Source organism: Phragmites australis, chromosome 8 (genome assembly GCF_958298935.1).
Source record: "Phragmites australis chromosome 8, lpPhrAust1.1, whole genome shotgun sequence".
Lineage (NCBI taxonomy): Eukaryota > Viridiplantae > Streptophyta > Magnoliopsida > Poales > Poaceae > Phragmites > Phragmites australis.
The window spans coordinates 9,025,466-9,027,188 of record NC_084928.1 but is presented as its reverse complement, the minus strand read 5'-3'; the positions used below and the strand labels follow the sequence as shown (position 1 = coordinate 9,027,188).

Here is a 1,723-nt window from a genome sequence, read left to right as displayed (position 1 = left end):
TACGCTAGAATGATTTGGTTCGCAATCTTGGTATATGCCTAATTGACCCAATCGGCTCCTGTATCTGTGTCTCAAAAAAAACAAGCCCAATCGGCCCGTGTCTTTCAAACCGTCGCATATGCACGCCTAGTCGTCAGTTCGTCAAGCAAAAATTCAGGACACCTTGTACGGAGTGAAGGGAGCAAACAGAGCTCCTATCTGTTATGAGTTTGGGTTTGAAAAAGGAGATAACGATTTTTATATACTCAGATATTACTGTCGGTTTATATAATAAGTTGATAGTAATGTCATGTTATCACTGTCGATCGATAGATTAAACCGGCAGTAAAGATGAAGTAGAACATCACTGTCGGTTCAAACCAACAATCGGCAGTGATGCATTTATCACTGTCGGTTCATAAGTCACAATCACTGTATTTTTCTCGCACGGCTTATGAATCTGCAGTGATTTTCTATCATTATCGGTCCATTAAAAACCGATAATGATGAGTCGGTATATATAAAGGTTGATATAATAATGTCACGACACTCCGAGAACATAGTTTTAGAAGTCGATTAACACTTCCGTCTCTCTGTAGGCGCAAGAAGCTAGCTAGTACTAATTGATCACTGATTAAGCAGACACACCCCACCCCACACACAGCACCACAGCTAGCTCATAGCACGACGCTAATGGCCGGGGTCACGGAGCCGAAAGAGGTGAAGCTGCACGGCGCCTGGGGCAGCGCCCACTCCGCCATGGCCCGGAACGCGCTGGCGCTCAAGGGCGTGCGTTACGAGTACGTGGAGGAGGACCTGGACAACAAGAGCGAGACCCTGCTGCGCCTGAACCCCGTGCACGGGAAGGTGCCCGTCCTCGTCGTCGACGGCCGGCCGCTCTCCGAGTCGCTCGTCATCATCGAGTACGTGGACGGGGCTTGGCACGGCCGAGAGCCGGCACTGCTCCCGCGGGAGCCGCGAGAGCGCGCCGCGGCCAGGTTCTGGGCACGGTTCTTCCACGACAGGGTGTCTCCGCTGTCGCACCCGGTGGTGTTCGCGGCCGGGGAGGCTGAGCGAGCGGAGTTGGTGAGGGAGATGAAGGAGCGGATGGCCGTGTTGGAGGCCGGGATACGGGAGGACTTCCCCTACGGCAGCGAGGGCCCATTCGTACACGGGCGGAGACCCGGGCTGCTCGACGTCATACTGGGCTCGTGCGCCGCGGGGATCCGGTTGCTCTCCGCACTCTCCGGCGAGGAGATCGTGGAGCCCGGGACGCTGCCGCGCGTGCACGCCAGCGTGACCGCGTTCGACGAGCTCGCCAACGGTTTCCGGACCACCGTGCCGCACGAGCTCCTCCTCGCGCGGCTTCTCGAGAGGAAGGCGAGGCCGCGCGCTGCAGCCGCGTGAGTTACATGCTCAGGAGTGACTCGGGGTGACGCGTGTATGCGGAAAATAATTCTATAAAATTTGGTCTCCTATATTTGTGATTTTATATTGTGACATGTGGTAATTTATTTCTTTATTTATTTTGTCATACATGATTTTATTTGTTTTTACCATAAATTTTATAATAATTTTTACTACGTGTCATGATATGAATTAGGTTTTTTGGATAAAGGAAGATTTTATTGTTCTCAGAGAATTATATGTAGGTGATATAATAAATCTGAGAAATCTTCTGGCCTCTGCAAAAGGTGCACACAGTCAAAACAAAAGACAAAAGACATTAAAACCAACAAAGACA

The 1,723-nt window shown here is 51.0% G+C and overlaps 1 protein-coding gene across 1 annotated transcript; it reads left to right on the top strand.

Annotated features, from left to right (window-relative positions):
- The first annotated feature begins 584 nt into the window (after positions 1–584).
- On the top strand, positions 585–1,471 carry LOC133925829 (glutathione S-transferase U10-like). Its single transcript, XM_062371578.1, has one exon. It carries the CDS (start codon positions 673–675, stop codon positions 1,384–1,386), a length of 714 nt encoding a protein of 237 aa, XP_062227562.1. The 5' UTR covers positions 585–672; the 3' UTR covers positions 1,387–1,471.
- The last annotated feature ends 252 nt before the right edge of the window (positions 1,472–1,723 follow it).

Excerpts from the sequence above, each read along its gene's own strand:
- LOC133925829 (XM_062371578.1), top strand. The coding sequence starts at position 673 with ATGGCCGGGGTCACGGAGCCGAAAGAGGTGAAGCTGCACGGCGCCTGG.